Raw genomic sequence first — 19,576 nt, 5'->3', positions numbered from 1 at the left:
TTGGAAGACGAGGTGGCAACTATCAAGACCGTAAAAGCAGAAGTAGAGCACGTGAGGTCAACTATTAATAAACTGGAAGCCACTGTATCACACCTGTTAACTAAAACTGACGACTTGGAAAATCGCAGCCGTAGGAATAACTTACTTATTTACGGCATAAAAGAAGAGGAAAGGGAAACAGAAACGGAACTTACGGACAAAATAACAAAGGACATTCTTAGCGAAAAACTTGGAGTTTCGATAAAGAGCATGCAAAGATGCCATCGGATAGGTAGGACATCGAACAGGAATCGTCCTGTCATCATAAATCTACATGACTACCGAGAGAAGACTTTAATAATGAAGGCATGGCCGAAATTGAAAGGTTCAGAATATTCAATCAGCGAAGACTACTCGAAAAGAATTCGTGATGTCAGAAAGAAACTATGGGAAAGCGCATCACAGGAAAAGGTTAATGGTGCTAACGTTAAGCTGGTTTTTGATAAGTTAAGCATTAACGGTGATATGTTTGCATTCAAAATCTTAAACATAAACTGTCGTAGTGTCGTCAATAAAGCTGCAGAACTTGAGGGCATGCTGTTCTCGCATGATGCAGACGTTGCCATGCTTACAGAGACGTGGTTGAGCAGTGAAATATTTGACAGCGAGTTTGTTCCTAAGGGCTATAAGGTATTTCGGGGTGACCGTGACAGAAGAGGTGGAGGAGTGGCCATTTTGTACAAATCATCACTGCAACTTTTTAGTATGCCCGATGCGCAAGATATTGAAGCTGTCTTTTGCAAAGCATACATCAACAAGGCCCGCTTCATCCTTGGTGTTTTTATAGGCCTCCAAACTCTTCTGCTGCGGTACTTGAAAACTTAAGAGAATATATGCACTGCCATGTAAAATCAGATGACAGAATACTACTGGCAGGGGACTTTACTTTGCCAAACATTGATTGGCACACCTTTTCATTGCATTCTGCTCACAGTATTGATAACACAATCTTTGATATTGTATTCACGTTTGATTTACTGCAAATGGAAAATAATTTCCCTAGAGTACAGGGAGCCGTATGCTCAATTCTGGACTTATTTTTTGTAAGTGGCGCCATCCGAAATGCGATAACCTGTGAAGTCACAAACGGGATTTCTGATCACAAAGCTATCTTGTTGAGCTTGTCAAATGTCTACCCTGATCACAAAAACGGTGTTGGTTTGTTTCCCAATTTTTCTCGTGCTGATGATGAATCTATTCTGGATATGCTTGCATTCTACTTTGCTGACTTCAGAAACAGCACTTGCAATGTAAATGACTTGTGGCTTTCTTTTAGGGGAATTGTCTCTGAATGTATCCAACGATTCGTTCCCACAATTGCAAAATCTTCTGTGCACCGTAACCCATGGATTTCTCGCGAGACGTTACGCTTACAGCGAAGGTTTAAAAGGTTAAAAGTGAAAGCAAGAACAAATGTAACCTTAAAATCTAGTGTAGAAGGCACTTCAGAACAACTAAAACAGAAAATAATTTGCGACAAAGAAAAATATTACGGAACGATCCTGCCTTCATTTATTAAAACGTCTCCCGAGAGATTCTGGCGCCAAATCACACCTAAGTCATCTTCTACCAGTGGGTTCATGATAGACGGCAAATGTGTAAGTGATGAGACTGTCGTTTGTTCTGCTTTTAACAAATTCTTCCAGTCGGTATTTACCAAAGATAATGGTTGCCTTCCCAACTTTTCTATATCGCTTCCTGTTATATCTGACGTTGTCATTTCTGAGAGCGGCGTTTTTAATTTGCTATTGAACGTTGATACTAAAAAGTCACCAGGACCTGATAAAATACCAAACGCGTTTTTAAAGCATTATGCGGAATGGTGTGCCAAGTACCTGTATGTCGTATTCACCAGATCTTTACGCGATGGTTCCCTACCGGATGACTGGAGGACGGCCGAAATCAAACCTTTACATAAATCCGCGAACAAAACACACATAGACAATTACCGACCAGTATCTCTTACATCTACATCATGCAAAATTTTAGAGCATATAATTCATAAACATATATTAAGTTTCTTAGAAGAGCACAAGGTACTTACAGATGTCCAACATGGTTTCAGGCATAGGTTTTCTACATGCACTCAATTAGTTGAGACTGTTCACGATCTCGCACAGGCAATTAATGAAGGGAAGCAAACAGATATTGTGTTCATGGATTTTCGTAAAGCATTTGACAAGGTATCACATAACAAATTAATCCATAAATTAGAGTATTATATAAAAAATGTACAGATACTTACATGGATCAGAGCCTATCTTACTAACAGACACCAATTTGTCACCTTAAACAATACTTCTTCTAACAATACAGAGGTTGCGTCTGGAGTCCCCAGGGATCAGTTTTGGGACCACTTTTATTTCTGTTATTTATAAATGACATAGTCGCAGAACTTTCAGTTTCCGTGAAACTTTACGCAGATGACTGTATTTTGTATCAAAAGATATCTTCTGTTGATGATCAGGTGCGTCTAAATAATGACCTGGCAAAGGTGACTGCTTGGTGCGAACAATGGCAAATGTCTATTAATTTTGAAAAAACTGTTTTTATGAGAATCACACATAAGAAAGAACCTCTTCAATTTGCATATAATGTTGACAACGTATCTCTATCAGAGGTAAGAGAGTACAAATATTTGGGCCTATGGATAACCAATGAGCTTTCCTGGACGAAGCACATAGATACTGTTGTTGCGAATTCTTTGCGTAAACTGTTTTTCTTGAGGCGCTCACTGAAATCATGTACGTCTGGTGTTCGTTTACTGGCGTACAATTCCTACATTCGTCCGTTGTTGGAATATGCCGTAATTATTTGGGACCCATTCACTTTAACCAATATTAAAAAACTGGAACGTGTACATGATAAAGTGATTAGGTTTGTTTTTAATTCATACGGCCGTGCGTCTGTTGGTGAGCTCGTAAGACGCAGTGGATTACCCCCGGTGACTGTGCGCAACCGTATCTCCCGATTAAAGTTCCTCTTTCAACTAGTAAGCGGCCATTATAAGGTTAACACTTCCAAGTTCTTTACTTACTCATCAGGTTATAACACGAGACGAAGGCATGCTTTATCCATAACCCCCATCAACGCACGGAATAACTGTTTCAAATATTCCTTTTTTCCTAGGACAATAACAGACTGGAATAATCTTAATTCTCATACTGTTACCCAGAATTCCTTATCAATGTTTGAAAAATGCTTGCAAATGTTATGAATTCGTGTATGTTATCTGCTAGTGTGTTTTTTCTTGTATGTTATGTATTCTTCACCAATGTCTGAAAATGCCTGCATATGTGATGGATTTGTATGTGTTTACATGCTTGTATATTTCTATATATACCCACCCTGCTATGATCTGATTTCAGATCGCAGTATTTATAAATAAATAAATAAATAAATAAATTCTCACTGGGCTTGCGCTCGCACGTGACATTGCAAGCGCACGCCTGGCTGCGCTGCCTTGCTTACCGGCAACGGTTGTATCTGTCGGTTGAACAGCGACGTCGATGTTGTTGGGGTTGCCGTTATGTTGCCGCCGCTGGCAAGAGCCGTCGCAGCCGTGGTTGGCGAGTGTTCTGCACGCGTAGACACATCGCACATATCCGTCATCCCGGGGATGCAGGTAGCGGGCCGCTTTATATTTCATACCTGGTGGCGAGGTTTACCAATCCAGCGGCGACAATCAATGCACTGAGGATGATCCCGATGAGAGCAAAGACCAAAAGCAGTGCGGCAACGTAGTCGTTACGGCGCAGTAGGTCGGAAAACCGGTAGCCTGCGAGAGCGTTCATCAACAAGAGAAATCGGTCCTTTGTGCCTCTAGCCAATGACAATGTGGCAGCATGGTGTGACGTACTTGGTCACGTTGTTGGGAGATCGGCGGCACGGTTTTCACATGTATTGCTCCGCGAGCACCAATTTTTACCCTCACAATAATAAATTGAACAGCGTCGTCATGACGGATGTGTTGTTGCCTCGGCATACGCGACTCGTCAGGAGGACATACTCCAATTTTTGGCCAGCTGCCTGCCTTGCGCGTATGTTCTGGCGTTTAGAACGTTCTCTCTGTAGGCATCTTGAAAAGCAATAAACAGCCGCTGTATGCTTCAAAGTCAATACCAAATGACACGCTGCATTCTGTAAGGGCATCGTTGATAGATAGTGAAACCCTTAGAATTCATTGGCTTTAATAGCAATCTTCAAATAGTCAATACATCCAGCAATCAAGAAAGCGATGCAGAGCTCCAAAAATTCTACATACAGTAAAAATCCCCGGTAGCACGCCAACAGTGGGACGAACTCATCCGAATATTGGCAGAAATTGCTGCGGTTACTGATCGTACAATGGGATTCTCAATAGCACTACCATGGTAGATCCATGACCCCGATGCAGCAAATTAGTCTGGCCAAGGATGGCCTACCAACACCGGGCGAGGGCTGCTAGAGTATTGTTCAGTCATTATTGGCATTATTCCTTCTTCGTGTGGCTGGCCATTGTTGGCGTGCAGACTCGATATGTTCCCGCCCCTAGGTGTGGCTGTGCCAGAGGCACTGCGCACACGGCAGTCGGGGTTTCATTCGGCAAATGGACATCTAGCGTCTTAATAAAACTTTTCTCTTAAAGGCGTTTCATTAGCACTTTGAAGTACTTAAAGTTTTACGGCTTCCTCAGTCTCTCTCACGTTATAATTTCGACTATTCCTTATTTTCTCCTTGCAGAATAGTTTTGACATTTCCGCGAATTCTATCTAATCTCCTGAGTCGGACACTTTCATTCTTTGTCGTTTCTCTATTAGGTAATTTGTTACTTGGGAGAGCTTATCTAGTGGTTGCCTTGGGGCCTTGGCTCCCGCTTCGGTTGCTGCTTCTGAAGCCAGCCCAGTTATGGTTTCATTCATTTCCTCTATATGATCTTCGTCGCTCTGTTCTAAGGCTGCAAATTTGTTTGAAAGTGCCAACCTAAATAGGTCTTTTACCCTTACTGCGTCTAGATTGACCTGTTTCTTAATGACCAGTTTTACTCTTTCTCTCTTCAAATTGAGGGGAATCCTAGTCCTCACTAACCTATGACGACTGCACTTGACCCAACCTAACACTTCTACATCCTGCACTATGGGGGCAGGATGTAGGATGAGTGGCAGGATGAGTGGCATGGATGATGAGCAGGATGATGAATCACGAGCAGGATGATGATGATGATGATGTAGAATGATGAGCAGGACGAGTGGCACTATCGGCAGAAAGCATGAAATCAATCTTATTTTTGTTTCACCATTAGGGCTTTTCCAGGTCCCCTTTTTGTTCCAACGATTCCTGAAGAAGGTGTTAATTATTCGCAGCCTATTCCTTTCCTAAAATTCTACCAACATCTCTCCTCAAGTGCTCCTAGAATCCACGCCGTAGTTGCCAATTGCTTGTTTCCCAGCCTGCTTTTTCCCCCACTTTTGCATTGAAGTTGCCTATGACTACAGTATACTGAGTTTGCACTTTTCGCATGGCTAATTCAACATCTTCATAAAACTGTTCCATTTCTTCATCATCGTGACTGGAGGTTGGAGCGTAGGTTTGTACTACCTTTATTCTATACCCCTTATTTAGCTTTATTACGACTGCTGCTACGCTCTCATTAGTGCTGTAGAATTCGTCAATGTTGCCCGCTGTGTTCTTATGGATTAAGAATCCTACTGCGAACTGTTTCTTATCTTGTAGTCCTCTATAGCAGAGGATGTGGCCATTTGTTAGCACTGTATAATTTCCACCAGTTTTTCTAATTTCACTAAGGCCAATGATATCCAAAACAATGCCTGATAGTTCCTCAAAGAGTTCTGCTTGGCTAGCTTCACTCGAGAGGGTTCGGGTGTTAAACGTTGCAAGGGTCAGTCTCCCCTGGCAGCCTGTCCGGGCCTAAAGATTGTTAGCACCCTCTGCTGCGTTTGTTACAGGTCTGTCCGCAGCCTTGGGCAAGTGTTCAGCACCTGTTGGAGACTGAGGGCCATCGGGCAATTGAATGATTCATTTGGGAGGGAGTGGAGGAATACTGCACCAGGTAAGCCAATTCCTGTTCTGGTGAGGGAGAGTCTTGTTGAAGCTTCGTGGGTCTTCTTTTTTTGGTAGCACCTGGATTAGTATAGCCGCACTTGCTCTCGGCGTTTTCCCGGTGTCAGGCGCCACTCCAAGCCTAGAGATATCGTGTACTGAGGGAAAAGGGTTCGAGTATTCCACCTTAAAAAAAACGAGGATTCAAACTTGTGACTGTGGCAACCGAGTATCCAAGCTAGCTCACTCAGATAACCGTGCGGGCTGTCAGGCCACCTTAGGTCTGTGAATTCCAGCCCAGACAATCCAACGCGCCTGAAAACATGCTTGAATTATCCGTCGTACAGGTGTTTTGCTCATCGCGGCAGGTGGCACGGCATAGTATTTCTCAATGGTTCTGACATCGTGGTTTCGGAGTCACTCGTATGCATGCGGCCATGAACGCGGCTAGATACACGATATATTTTCGGCGAATGTGAACAGCACTTAAAAGTAGTGTGGAAAAAGAAGAAAACGAAAAAAAAGTTTCTCAACGCTTACCGCAAATTGACTAGTCGCGTATGGAGAGAGGTACTCCAAACAGCTCACGGTCTCGTCTCCCTGCCTCATGCATCGGAGAAGTCTTTCCGAACAAGACGGAACTGATACTGATGCGCCGCCCAAGGCTTAGACGTCGGATGTGAGGAGGGTGCATTGGGAGATACTTTCGCTCCAAGGGGAAATCCTCAATGGTGAGACGGGCCTTCAAACTATGGTTCTGAGCCGCGCGTAAAATAGGCGACCTTGTTTGGAAAGCGCTTATAGGACGCCTTCTTTAAGCCACAGAGTAAGCGTCTGCGATCAGTTAGACATTGTTTGTACACTTGGTGCGGGAAAGCTATTGATGTCCCTTTTGCCGCCGCACTTGCAATACTTACAAGCTTGTGATCTACAGGTGTACAAACAGAAACCCGCGAAAACGAATATAAGTGCAAATGTAGGATAAATAAATGGACGGAAAGTACGACCTTTCTTTACTTCTTAAAAATCTGTATGCCATCAGTACTCACAAGAAAACGCAGGCCTGTGGTTTTATCAGTCACGGAGAATAAACGGCTGACTTCGGCGCTCGCACCACTTGCCGCTTCTAGTGGTGCTGCGGGGAGTTTCCCTGAAAACTACAGGGTGCCGTGCACTTTCGGCTATATTACCGAAGGTGCGATGGTACCAGCATTCGCATTGCCATGATGAGGGCGGCGAGCGGCTGCGCGAGAAAGAGCGCTGGCGTTGAGAAGATAGAGCGGCGATCTGGTCTGACAGTTTGCAGATTTCCTCGCGCAATTCATCACGCAGGCGTTGCAGGCAGGGCGAAGGTGGCACAGTGGATGCGTGTGAACATTCCACGAGTGAAACCGCGGGACTTGATGTATCCACGACGGAGTCGGCAAGTTGTGCTAGCTGGGACACGGGCAAACTGCTAGCGGTTTCCAGAACCATGCGGAAGGAGTTAGGCAAACGTTGTAAGAACAATTCTCGAAGCAAATCTTGATCGAAGGTGGTTGCCTTGTCTCCAAGGAGCTGTTCAAAAAGGCCCAGGAGCTGCGAAGGTTTGCGATTCCCGAGCTATTCAGCTTGGAGAAGCTGCTGTAGCCGTCGCTGTTCCGACAATGTCATGTGTTTGGTGAGTTCGCTCGTCAAGATGTCGAAAGAGTCTGTACCGGGGTTTGAAGGATCATGTCGCGAAGCTTGGTGGCAATCTTGGCCGGCAGCTAGGATACTAGATGGTTAAATTTTTCAGTCTGCGATGTGACTCGCGCAATGGCGAACTGACTGCTTCCTTGAGCGATCCAGAGTTCTGGGTCCGCTGGCCAGTACTAGTGTAACCTCAGCGAAAGAGCAGTCACATTGCTCTGTGGTGCAGGGGTTGTTCGATCGCTATCATCCGTGGCGGTGGTTCCGCGCTGATCGTTCGAAGAATTGCGGTTGTCGTCAGCCATGTCCGATGTCCGTGGTCACCAAACTTGTGGCGTGAAGCATCAGTGATGACGATGAGCCACAATAAACAGCAGCATATTACTGAGCAGAAGGCCCTAGTTGACGGTCATTCCTCGGCGGATCGCTTGGCCCTTGCGCCGGCCGCGCGTGATCTGAGTCACGTGCCCGCTTCGCTTCCAAGGCAATTGTGTGATGACCCTAATATGGGGCAAAGGTTCGTGTACTCAATGGTTCGGTTGGTTCTCTTAGGCGGAGCCTCCGAGAACCCAATTGAGGACAAAGCCGTTGATTTGAACACACACACAAAGACTTTTAATCAAACTAAAAAGAGGCATAAAGTAAATAGAAGGAAATAGAAAGCATGCCTAAAATAAACACTCAAGCAGACATTGCGGCAGGAAACACATATAGGGCTTGCATGAGGTTAACGAGTGCGCGAGTCCGGGCTTGCCACGAGGGCGGGGACGCGTAACAGTCTCGACGCGGCGACGCGGCGACAAGCTGGCGAAAGGAGTGGCGCCGGTCTCACCATAGGTCGCGGCGTAAGCTGACCGACCGGGCGACCGGAGTGCGCCCGCTCTGGCTAGGCGAGGAAAAGCAGGCGGCTTGGTGGCGCGAGTAGACGGCGGCGGCGTTCTGGCCGGGCAGCTGGATCTAGAGCTCGGGCCCGTAGCCCGACTGCTCTTGTCTCGCCCAGGGGCGCAGAAGCTCGAACGCCGGCCTCGGGCAGCAGGCGGCACGACAGGCGGGGGTGGCGTTCTGGCCGGGCCCACGCAGCACGGGTTCAGGTACGGAAGCAATCTGCTTCTTGTCTTGCAACCTAACATCAGTATCTTTGCCTACAATGGCATGATCACAAGTTGTCTCTCCTTGAGACACTTTTTGCTCGCCGAGGCCTGAGGCCATGTCGGAGGGAACCCTCGGGTCGCCGCTGCATTGCTGTGCTGCATCCTGAACAATGGAGCTCGTCCTTTCGGAGCAAGCATCCGCGAGTGCCTCGATGCGAACGCGCACCCTGCGAAGCTCTTCCTCCAGGCGTTCCCTCTCAGCTGCCTGTTCTGCCATTCGCCTGTCGCGCTCTCTCTGAGCTTTCTCGCATATTATTACCAACCTGTCTTGAACCCACCTGTTCAAGTCTGCCCCATGCAAACCCAGTCGCTGGGCCACGGTGGCTAAGTCAAACAAACTAATTTCTGGCTGTTTCGTGCCCAAATATGCGCCCTCAGCCTCTGCGACTTTAAGCCGTAATTGTAAATTTTTCTCCTCAAGCGCAAGCTCCTCCTTCTTGGCCTCTGCGTTCGGCTAGGGCTAACAGATCTCGTGTGCTAGCAGCCATAGTTCCTAGCCTTTAGAAAAAAGATCCAAACGAACAGCTTTGTCCTGTCGCGGACGCCAATTTGTGATGCCTCAAATATGGGGGCAAGGTTCGTGTACTCAATGGGTCGGTTGGTTCTCTTAGGCGGAGCCTCCGACAACCCATTTGAGGACAAAGCCGTTGGTTTGAGCACACACACAAAGACTTTTAATCAAACTAAAAAGAGGCATAAAGTAAATAGAAGGAAATAGAAAGCATGCCTAAAATAAACACTCAAGCAGACATTGCGGCAGGGAACACATATAGGGCTTGCATGAAGTTAACGGGTGCGCGAGTCCGGGCTTGCCACGAGGGCGGGGACGCGTCACAGTCTCCGACGCGGCGACGCGGCGACAAGCTGGCGAAAGGAGTGGTGCCGGTCTCACCATGGGGAGTCGCGGTATAAGCTGACCGACCGGGCGACCGGAGTGCGCCCGCTCTGGCTAGGCGAGGAAAAGCAGGCGGCTTGGTGGCGCGAATAGACGGCGTCGGCGTTCTGGCCGGGCAGCTGGCGTAGAACTCGGGCCCGAAGACCGACTGTTCTCGTCTCGCCCACGGGTGCAGAAGCTCGAACGCCGGCCTCGGGCAGCAGGCGGCACGACAGACGGGGCGGCGTTCTGGCCGGGCAGCTGGCGTAGAACTCGGGCCCGAAGCCCGACTGTTCTCGTCTCGCCCACGGCTACAGAAGCTCACCGGCCTTGAGCCGCTGGCGGCCCGCTCAGGTAGACGGGCGACGCACAGGAACAGGTTGGCAGGAGGCCCCGGGCGGGTGAAGTCCTGGTGGGCTCGGGTCGGGAACCCGACGGCCCGTCTTCAACGCCCGCTCCGGTGGTTGACCTCCTCCTGCCGTTGCTTCCTGGAACTCTTCTGGCGTCTCCCCTGCGTCTCCTTGCGTGTCCTCTCTTTCTGCCAGCGCACCACGCTTTTTCTTCTGGTCTGGCCGATTTGGCATTCTCGGATTGGCTGCCTGACGCCCCGTGGTCTTTTCTAATTGGTTGCTTTTCTTCTTTTTGTTGTTTTTCATGCGCCGCGCGTTCTCGTGCAGGACGCTCTTCGGCGTCGTTGTTTTCCTTCTTCCACCTCGGCGCGCTAGCACTCAGCGTCTTCTGCTCCCGACCGTCCCGATCACCGCACCATGTCGCGCACCACACATCACACAAGCCCCTTTTTTAACAAGTTTTTCTGAAGAAAAACTGCCGCTCAGTGCGCGACATAGTTCACAACACTACAGTCATGGTCTGTCCACGAGATTGCGCTGTAAGGTTTCATGCACAATTCACACAGTTGCACAGTTCGCTGAGCATACAGATCAATGACATTAACGGAAGACGCTAATTCAAAAAGACCACAACAACCCTAAACAATAAAACTGTAGCATCAAAGGCTATCACAACACACTCTATAAACCATCAAGTTGAAGTCACCAAGCCCGAGGTCAAAGGTCCGTGAAAAGCCATGAGCGAAGCATCGGCTCCTTGAGCATGCTTGAGAAAACTAAAGTTAGAACTGAGAACCTCCCACAGGCTAAATTTAGTACGTCGGAGTGTTTGCGCCATGGTCAAGATGGACCTGAAGATATCAGGGCCCCTGAGGAACCAGGTTTGGTTTCAGTAAAAAGTATTGAGTTGTCCTTACTGCGTCCTTTGAATTCAACAAAGGCAACTGCTTGTGACCCTATGTGCACTTGGGAGGGCTCAGGCATGTGTACCCCACCAGCTTATGGCTTTAAGGAGTCAGAACATCCTTTCTGTTCTCATGTACTCGCGCGTGGTCCGACCATTGGCACAGATGCTGCAACCACACATTACAATTATCACTACCTTAGAACGCAGGCAGTGACGTGGTCGACACCAAGCAGAGGCATTATTGCCTGGAGTGGTATTATCGCGGACTGGCCAGGGTTCTCTGACCAAGAAGATAAATGTCTAGTCCGGTTGATATGGAAAAGGGTCACCTGAAGGAGCCGATGCTTCGCTCATGGCTCTTCACGGACTTTTGACGTCGGACTTGGTGACTTCAACTTGATGGTTTATAGAGTGTGTTGTGATAGCCTTTGATGCTACAGTTTTATTCTTAAGGGTTGTTGTGGTCTTCTTGAATTAGCGTCTTCCATTAATGTCATTGATCTGTATGCTCAGCGAACTGTGCAACTGTGTGAATTGTGCATGAAACGTTACAGCGCAATCTCGTGGACAGACCATGACTGCAGTGTTGTGAACGATGTCGCGCACTGAGCGGCAGTTTTTATTCAGAAAAACTTGTTAAAAAAGGGGCTTGTGTGATGCGTGGTGCGCGACATGGTGCGGTGATCGGGACGGTCGGGAGCAGACGACGCTGAGTGCACGCGCGCCGAGGTGGAAGAAGGAAAACAACGACGCCGAAGAGCGTCCGGCGCGAGAACGCGCTGCGCATGTAAAACAACAAAAAGAAGAAAAGAAACCAATTAGAAAAGACCACGGGGCGTCAGGCAGCCAATCCGAGAATGCCAAATCGGCCAGACCAGAAGAAAAAGCGTGGTGCGCTGGCAGAAAGAGAGGACACGCAAGGAGACGCAGGGGAGACGCCAGGAGAGTTCCAGGAAGCAACGGCAGGAGGAGGTCAACCACCGGAGCGGGCGTTGAAGACGGGCCGTCGGGTTCCCGACCCGAGCCCACCAGGACTTCACCCGACCGGGGCCTCCTGCCAACCTGTTCCTGCGCGTCGCCCGTCTACCTGAGCGGGCCGCCAGCGGCTCAAGGCCGGTGAGCTTCTGTGCCCGTGGGCAAGACGAGAACAGTCGGGCTTCGGGCCCGAGTTCTACGCCAGCTGCCCGGCCAGAACGCCGCCCCGTCTGTAGTGCCGCCTGCTGCCCGAGGCCGGCGTTCGAGCTTCTGCGCCCGTGGGCGAGACTAGAACAGTCGGGCTTCGGGCCCGAGTTCTACGCCAGCTGCCCGGCCAGAACGCCGACGCCGTCTACTCGCGCCACCAAGCCGCCTGCTTTTCCTCGCCTAGCCGGAGCCGGCGCACTCCGGTCGCCCGGTCGGTCAGCTTACACCGCGACCCCCCCCCCCCCCCCCATGGTGAGACCGGCACCACTCCTTTCGCCAGCTTGTCGCCGCGTCGCCGCGTCGAGACTGTGACGCGTCCCCGCCCTCGTGGCAAGCTCGGACTCGCGCACCCGTTAACTTCATGCAAGCCCTATATGTGTTTCCTGCCACAATGTCTGCTTGAGTGTTTATTTTAGGCATGCTTTCTATTTACTTTATGCCTCTATTTAGTTTGATTAAAAGTCTTTGCGTGTGTGTTCAAACCAACGGCTTTGTCCTCAATTAGGTTCTCGGAGGCTCCGCCTAAGAGAACCAACCAAACCATTGAGTACACGAACCTTTGCCCCCATATTTGAGGCATCACAATTGCCTGCTCCTAGCCAGCCGCCGTTCTCCTCATCTTCCTCGGCGTCGATGCTGCTATAAGAGCATAAGTTTAGCCACAAGTTGAGGTACTGAAGTGTCTGGAATAATTAAAATTAGACATCACTGATTCATCATCAGCCTGGTTACGCCCACTGCAGCGCGAAGGCCTCTTCCATACTTCTCCAATTGCCCCGGTCATGTACTATTTCTGGCCATGTTGTGCCTGCAAACTTCTTAATCTCAACCACCCAGCTAACTTTCTGCCGCCCTCTGCTACGATTCCCTTCCCTTGGAATCCAGTCCGTAACCCTTAATGACCATCGCTTATCTTCCCTCCTCATTACATGTCCTGCCCATGCCCTCCCCCCATTTCTTTTTCTTGATTTAAACTAAGATATCATTAACTCGCATTTGTTCCCTCACCCAATCTGCTTTTTTTCTTATCCCTTAGCGTTACACCCATCATTCTTCTTTCCATAGCTCGTTGCGTCTTCCTCAATTTAACTAAAACCCTTTTCGTGAGCCTCCAGGTTTCTGCCCCGTACGTCAGTACTGGTTAGACACAGCTGTTATACACTTTTCTTTTGATGGATAATGGCAACCTGCTGTTCATGATCTGAGAATGCCTGCCAAACGCACCCCAGCCCCTCCTTATTCTTCTGATTATTTCAGTCTCATGATCCGGATCTGCGGTCACTACCTGCCCTAAGTAGATGTATTCCCTTACCAGTTCCAGTGCCTCGCTAGATATCGTAAACTGCTGTTCTCTTCCGAGACTGTGAAACATTACTTTAGGTTTCTGCAAATTAATTTTTAGACCAACCCTTCTGCTTTGCCTCTCCAGGTCAGTGAGCATGCATTGCAGTTTGTCCCCTCTGTAACTAAGCAAGGCAATATCATCAGCGAATCGCAAGTTACTAAGGTTTTCTCCATAAACTGTTATCCCCAATTCTTCCCAATCCAGGGCTCTGAATACCTCCTGTACACACGCTGTGAATAGCATTGGAGAGATCGTATCTCCCTGCCTGTCGCCTTTTTTTATTGGGACTTTGTTGCTTTCTTTATGGAAGACTACAGTGGCTGTGGAGCCGCTATAGATATCTTTCAGTATTTTTACATAAGGCTCGTCTACACCCTGATTCTGTAATGCCTCCAAGACTGCTGGGGTTTCAATTGAATCAAACGCTTTCTCGTAATCACTGATTAGCGCACACCAAAGCACAGAATCGTAGACTTCACAGGCACGCCACGTGAGCAGGACTTTAGCGAAATTCCTGAAAACCTGGAACTAGAAAGCGGAAGTAATAACGTCACTAATGACGTCACACACAAGAATGTGAAAAGATATTTAACCGGCTAATTATTGGAAAACTATTGCCTGCGAGTTTGGTTCGTGCGTTGCGTTCGCGTAAAGGACAATAACGCCGAGATACGAGTGCCATTTAGAGACACCTAAATCAAAGATTAGGGTCGCCTACCATTTTTTTCCATGAAAGTCACACAAAAACTACCCAAATGCGTACTCTCTTGCAATATTTCAGAATGCTGGTGTAGAAGAGCTCCGTGGTGTTCCCACCAGTCCAGCCAGTAATCATCGCAATTCTTTCAAATGACCCGCAACGGTCATTTGCAATGAATCGGGAACGTGCTGTCAATGGTGGGAAGCAAAGTCAGGGCAAAATCACCGACTTTATGTTCTCGCTGCTTGTTCTTGTCGCCGTAGTATTTCGTTTGAGTCCCCTGCACTCGGCCTAAATTCTGTTGCGCCAACTGCAACGTGTGCTCGAGGCGATGTCTTGAGTCAAGTACAGTCGCGATCAATTTGAAGGTGATCGCTCGAGCGGCGACCGAAACTAGGAGCAGAGCCACGTTACGTCATCACCGCCACTCGAGAGGGAAACGTCACATAGCTTCTCTCCATCTCTTTTGCTGTTCCCTGATCAGCTGTCACTCCCATCTAGCAACTTGCAGCTTTTCGTTATTTTTTATGTCCCAAGAAACAGGCAGCGGTACACTGTGCGTTTCGTGTTTTGCACAGAGGCGTCATTGCTAGCCAAGATATGCGTGAGGCAGCGACGCACACACATCATTGCCATGAAACGGAAACAAACACAAAAATGTAGTGAGTTTGTTATGGGGGTGGCGGGTGCAACCTGGAAGAGCATAAAAGGGGAAGAAGGCAGCGCAATCTTTATCTTCGCAGTTCCGAAATGGGCCGCTTTGCTGCTTGGAAGGCGCGCCGGTCGATGCTCGCGCGATCACCTTCAAATTGATTGCGACTGTACATCCCCATACGTCGTCTTCATTTCTTCATCGTCACGCTCCTTTGTCCAGAGCTCGCTCAATTTGCTCAGAAGCCCTCTGATATGACAGCCGTAAGTTCGAAAGGTGAGAATCCCAAGCTCGCTTGCAGGGCTTCACGATAGGTGAGCAAAAAAGGCGCTAGTAGGTCAGTCCAAGATTTCGGATGTTATTGAACGAGCTTCCGCAATATCTGTTTCAACGTTCCATTAAACCCCTCGACAATTCCATTTCACACAGCGTGATACGGAGCGCAACTGACATGTTTAATAGTCAAGAGCTCATTAATTTGTTTCATGAGGTCCGACGTGAAGCAGGGAACTTGGTCGCACCAAACTTTTCATGGGAAGCCAATGCGAAAGAACATCGCAATGAGTCCTTCTGCTGCAGTAGCGGAGTCAACGGCCGTCAGAACCGCAGCGTCGGGGAAGTGTGGTGCAATGTCCACAAGTGTGAGCGTATACCGGTGACCTATTGTGAAAGTTGATGTTAGAAGACCAATATATCAACGGTCACACGTTCAAAGTGCGTTTCAAGGTAAGGCATGCGTTGTAGAGGTGCTTTTCCTAGCGTGCCTTTCTGTAGAGTTCTTTAACAGACGCAATAGAATCTAACGTACCTACAGATCTTGCCTAGTACGCCAGGTCAATAAAATGCCTCAAGAACATGTCCGATCATTTTAGTGATAATGATAATACAAGTAAATGACAATGATTAATGATAAAAAATTATCTTCTCCATACAGTAGGTAAAACGTGTGGATCCTTGGCCAACATATTCATTGTACACTTTAGCCTTGCAACCGTCCAACGTCTTGTGTCTCCTGTTCTTCAGGAAAGCACTTCCGGGTCATTTGCAAAGAGATGTCACCAGGTGCCAACCTTTGTGATCGCCCAGGAGCTTTTATACTTTCTAAAGCACATTTGGATAGTTGTTTAAGTCAGATTAGCGGGCCACATTTGTAGTTGTCGACTCGTCGCTGGAAAAGTGCATTTTCATGATGGGTCTGGGGCAGTAGCCTCACGCTACCAAGGAACATTTCCCAGAATGACATCATAGAGCTGCGATGTCCATGCACTTCATTACTGTTTCCAAAAAAAGATACGCAAACCGGATTTGGACCTCGGCCTCAAGGACTACGATGCTACCTCTATCGACCAATAACAGAGTAGCAATGGTGCCTATGAGTGCTTTACCCAGCATGAGGTATCGGCGCTTGCTCTCCGGCAATATAAGAGCATTTCAACCGCACTCTCGGAGTGTACGACCAAAGTACGAGGGCGAATCAGAAAGTCCTTGCCGCTATTTCGTAGCCAATTGCGGCTGTAAGTGCAAAACCAGCACATCCATTCCCAGCGGTGGACCTTTCTTGAACCGGCCTTATCTGCCGGTAGCTCCGCGTCACGGCGCTGCTGTTCAAGATGGCGGTCGTGCTTCACACGTCCACGGCGTACCAAGTGTGAGTTGTCTTGTATAGAGCAAGGGACGAACGCCCATTGAAATCCACAGTGAAATGCAACCCACGTACCGAGAAAGGTGACTCGCTTTGAGAAGTGTGCATACGGAGGTATCAGTGCTGGCGGCTTTTTAGAATTGTTGAATGTCTACTTGATGTCTACCTATGCTACCTGGGAGAAGGGAACTTATCTGCAGAAGGAGGGCATCTGTATTGATTCTTCTATAGCGCCTGCACTCAGCGACTTACTTTTAGTCAAATGTGATAGGAATCTTAACATCAAACTGCACGGTATAAACGTTGTTCGTATTTTTAGATACGTCAACGATTTTGTAGTTCTCCTTTACGTTCCAAATAACAACGGTGATTTTACTAAAAGTGTGCGAAGTGTGCACAATGTTTTTAAAGATGTTCAAAGTCCAGTAAGCATCACGCATGAGCTTTCCAAGAAAATACATTCGGTTTTTAGACCTACGCCTTCAATTCTTGACGCAGCATGTGTGCTGGATGTTTGAGCCAAGGGCGAAAAAGCCATTACTTCCATTTGGGTCTGCACATTCTAAACTCGTGAAGAGAAGTATTATAGTGTCTTGCCTCACGAATGCCCTGAAAAAGTATTTTGTCCACAAGGCACAAGAAGGCTTTCAGGCGCAGCTATAGCGCCGCAGTTTAGCTGGATATACCTTATGCTTGCAGTTTGATGCCGCGGAAGGCATACTTAAGAAAGTAAAAAGAGCTGGTCGCGCACGGACACAGCTTACAGAAGGGAAAAGTCGTCATAACGCTAAGAAGGCACTTATTACATATTGCTTTGGTATTTCACAATACCTTAAGACGGTTGGCCGGAGTGAAAATGTTGATGTTTCTTCCACGCCTAGAAAACTGCTGTTACTTAGTGAGCAGACTTGCGCTGTCTTCGAAGGGAAGGCCCAGTTTAAAACTGAACACAGACAGCGCTTCACACAACGTGCCCAGTGTATCGTATAGGAGACACCTATCTCATATGATAAAGTCTGTATCGTGCAAACCAGCCCATGAATTAACTATGGGCTTAGGGAACACCACAACAATCTTAGCAACACACTTCAAGGTCATCTAGACATACATTGTTGCGAATGTGAATGTAAACCTCTCTTCAATAAATGTACGAGTGCATCTAGCAGCAAATCAAGGCTTACTAGGGAAATTATCGAGGCTGCCGCAATTTCACGTGCGGGAGAAAGTTGTCCATCGATAGCCTTGTGTGAAAAAGAGCTGACCTTCCTAGACTCAAATGCCTGGGTGCGGTGGCGTCATGAGCACGTTTTGACTGCATATGCGATCTTGATGTTTTTTTTTTTTGCCAAGTGTTTACTATAGAACTAACTGCACGAAGGCAAAATCAACATTTTTGTTTAATGTCAGCGCTGGGTCTGCGTAGTCTGCGTGCCTGCTTTGTCTCCGTCAGTTCTCGCACTGCAGCCTTTTACTATCCATGAAAAAGTGCAGCTTCGCTGAGCTGTAGTCGATGCTCCTCACACATGAAACCCCGGACCGTGTTGCGAGAGCGATGCTCAGTTACAGAAATCTCTCCGAAAGTCACAAGGTTTGAAAGGTGTTGAAATTGAAGCTTGTGTTGCACCTCTAAAAGGAGGTAACCATTTGCCATTTTAGTTGTAACCTTTTCCTATAGTTTCAGTCAAACACTTGGCTCGTAGAAATGGATGGCGACAGGGTTCTTACTGTCTTGTCACGAATTTCAGTGTGGATTACATGGAACCTCGGAAAGCTTTCTTTCACTCGGTTCAGGAACGCAAATGTTTAATGGGTGCGCCATCAGAACGATGAGGTAGTGCATGGAGAGAAGATGAGGCCATAAAGGTTCACGTTTGTTCTGTAGCGATGGCAGCTACCCACCACGGAGCCAACCAAGGTGATGACACATTGTCTTTGTAAAGGCAGTTGTATGCGCCAACCGTACATTGCTACTATAACCTAATCTAACATATCCAAGTGTTGATATATCACACCAGGTTAACATTAGCCACCGTAAATTAGGGTAAAAGGAAAGAAGGAGATAGGAAACGTAAAGAAGCGAAAAAGCAAAAGGGCTTGGGGAGGAACAGGAAAAGGCGATTGCGATTTCCCCCAGGCGGGTCAGTCCGGGGGTGCCGCCTACGTGATGCGGAAGCCAAAGAGGTGTTTTGCATTAGTAAGATCTTGATGAGTTAAGTAAGATAGTAAGATAGTAAGATCTTGATGAGTAAGATCTTGAAGTTCCGATGCTTCCCAAGAAGAAAACAAAGACAAAAGACAAGCGCACGCGGTGCCATACCTACACAAGTTGTCTCACAATCTGAAGAAAGTTTCCAATAGACATAATATTAATTTGGTTTTCAGTGCCCCGTGTAAGTTGTCCTCGATATGCAATCGCATGAACAAGCGCGAAAGGCACCTGTGCACCACTAATCATAAAACTCGTTTCAGTAAGTGCAGGCGCAATGTAATCTATCAAATACCGCTCACCTGTGGGAAATCTTATATAGGTCAAACGGGACAGTGCTTCAATGAAAGAGCTCGTCAGCACAGCACTAACCTAAAGAATGGCTATGGGAGTCATTTAGCCGGACACTCTAACAAGTGTCAATGCACCCCCATATTTGAAAAGACAAAATTCATAGGGAAAGGAAACAGTAAGAAGGAAAGGGAAATAGTAGAGGCCTTTCATATAAGAAAGGAAGGCGATAAATGTGTAAGCACTTCCTCTCTTGCCTTGTCGGGAAAAGAAATCACATTTTTGGAAGAAAGATTAAAATGTTGATTTGCAGATGTTTTTGCGACTGATGTGCGCATGCCTATGCTGAAGAAGGTATAAATGTCCGGTGAATTTCAAATTAACTTCCAGTTGGCAGTCAGCGCTTGTCTGTGGTATTTGTTTCCTTGTGTCCTCGTCTTTTTCGCGCTGTTCCACCTCAGTTCTAGGTGTGTTGCCTTCGGCTAGGGGCCGTAAAGGTCCAGACGCGTGGCATCAGCTCAAACTCC

At 47.6% G+C, this 19,576-nt stretch overlaps 1 protein-coding gene across 1 annotated transcript in view; it reads right to left on the bottom strand.

The window, feature by feature from the left end:
• The window catches only part of LOC142565803 (uncharacterized), a 218,297-nt gene that overhangs the window by 75,820 nt on the left and 122,901 nt on the right, over positions 1 to 19,576 (bottom strand). Inside the window, exons 2-3 of the mRNA XM_075676340.1 lie at positions 3,691 to 3,817; positions 3,511 to 3,617 (exon numbers count right to left, since the gene is read on the bottom strand). Of these exons, the coding sequence (XP_075532455.1) occupies positions 3,511 to 3,617; positions 3,691 to 3,817 (234 nt within the window). The remainder of the gene's footprint in view (positions 1 to 3,510; positions 3,618 to 3,690; positions 3,818 to 19,576) is intronic.

The sequence above is a fragment of the Dermacentor variabilis genome, unplaced genomic scaffold (assembly GCF_050947875.1).
Source record: "Dermacentor variabilis isolate Ectoservices unplaced genomic scaffold, ASM5094787v1 scaffold_12, whole genome shotgun sequence".
Lineage (NCBI taxonomy): Eukaryota > Metazoa > Arthropoda > Arachnida > Ixodida > Ixodidae > Dermacentor > Dermacentor variabilis.
This window is presented reverse-complemented; position numbering and strand designations above follow the sequence as displayed.